Source organism: Chrysochloris asiatica, unplaced genomic scaffold (assembly GCF_000296735.1).
Source record: "Chrysochloris asiatica unplaced genomic scaffold, ChrAsi1.0 scaffold00030, whole genome shotgun sequence".
Classification (NCBI taxonomy): Eukaryota; Metazoa; Chordata; class Mammalia; order Afrosoricida; family Chrysochloridae; genus Chrysochloris; species Chrysochloris asiatica.
Genome location: NW_006408548.1, coordinates 5,280,314 through 5,281,855, shown reverse-complemented (window position 1 = coordinate 5,281,855; position 1,542 = coordinate 5,280,314). Strand labels below are relative to the sequence as shown.

General features: G+C 47.0%; 1 protein-coding gene across 1 annotated transcript in view; it reads left to right on the top strand.

Annotated features, from left to right (window-relative positions):
- LOC102819092 (lysine--tRNA ligase-like) overlaps positions 1-1,070 on the top strand; it is a 39,266-nt gene extending 38,196 nt beyond the window's left edge. The window contains exon 2 of the mRNA XM_006859174.1: positions 3-1,070. Coding sequence (XP_006859236.1) covers positions 3-1,070 — 1,068 coding nt within the window. The remainder of the gene's footprint in view (positions 1-2) is intronic.
- The last annotated feature ends 472 nt before the right edge of the window (positions 1,071-1,542 follow it).

The window sequence follows — 1,542 nt, the reverse complement described above, 5'->3', positions numbered from 1 at the left end:
AGAAATTAATCATCCGCTCCAAGATCATCACATACATAAGAAGTTTCTTGGATGAGTTGGGATTCTTAGAGATTGAAACTCCCATGATGAACGTCATCCCCGGGGGAGCAGTGGCCAAGCCTTTCATCACCTACCACAATGAGCTCGACATGAATTTATACATGAGAATTTCTCCAGAACTCTACCATAAGATGCTGGTAGTTGGTGGCCTAGACCGGGTTTATGAAATCGGACGTCAGTTCCGGAACGAAGGAATTGACCTGACTCACAACCCCGAGTTCACCACTTGTGAATTCTACATGGCCTACTCCGACTATCATGATCTCATGGAAATCACAGAGAAGATGGTTTCAGGGATGGTGAAGCATATCACCGATAGTTACAAGGTCACTTACCATCCAGAGGGCCCAGAGGGTCCAGCCTATGAGATTGACTTCAGCCCACCCTTCCGAAGGATCAGCATGGTGGATGAGCTGGAGAGAGCCCTGGGGGTCAAGCTGCCAGAAAGGAACCGCTTTAAGACAGAAGAAACTCGCAAAATCCTTGATGATATCTGCATAGCTAAAAGTGTTGAATGCCCCCCCCCTCGGACCACAGCCAGGCTCCTTGATAAGCTTGTTGGTGATTTCCTGGAAGTGACTTGCATCAATCCCACGTTCATCTGTGACCACCCTCAGATAATGAGCCCTTTGGCCAAATGGCACCGCTCTAAAGAGGGTCTGACGGAGCGCTTTGAGCTCTTTGTCATGAAGAAGGAAATATGTAATGCCTACACTGAGCTGAACGACCCTGTGCGGCAGCGGCAGCTCTTTGAAGAACAGGCCAAGGCCAAGGCTGCTGGTGATGATGAGGCCATGTTCATAGACGAGAACTTCTGTACTGCTCTGGAATACGGCCTTCCTCCAACAGCTGGCTGGGGCATGGGCATCGACCGTGTCACCATGTTCCTCACAGACTCCAATAACATTAAGGAAGTGCTTCTGTTTCCTGCCATGAAACCCGAAGACAAGAAGGAGAACGTAGTCACTGGCGAGCCCCAGGCAAGCACCACTGTTGGCACTTCTGTCTAGGAAATAGTGATCACAAGTCATGTGACTCAGGCATCTTTCCATTTGCAAAAAGATCCAGGTCTTCAAGGGAACTCAGTGTGCTGCACTCCATTTGGTGCCCACAGTTCAGCTCATACACCGGAATCAAGAGAAGATGGATTAAGAATTCCTCTTTACACCTTAGCAAATAAACCACTTTGTCTGTAAAAAAAATAAATAAATAAAGGAATAACTATGATTACTTATGAATAGCCAAAAGGCTCATGGAATCTGGTTGCTTGGTTTGAAAGTTTGGGGTCATGATTTCATGGGACATCCCAGCTAATTGGCCTAATAACATGTCTACTGCTTCTGCTCTACCTCCTACTTCATTGCATAGTGCTTGCAATGAAGCTTGCAAGCAGGCATTCAAGGCATGGAAAGTGGTCTCTGTTCCCCTGAAGCAACAATGGAAGAAGGAAAGTTCATAATAGGAGGAGGATATGAATGTGTG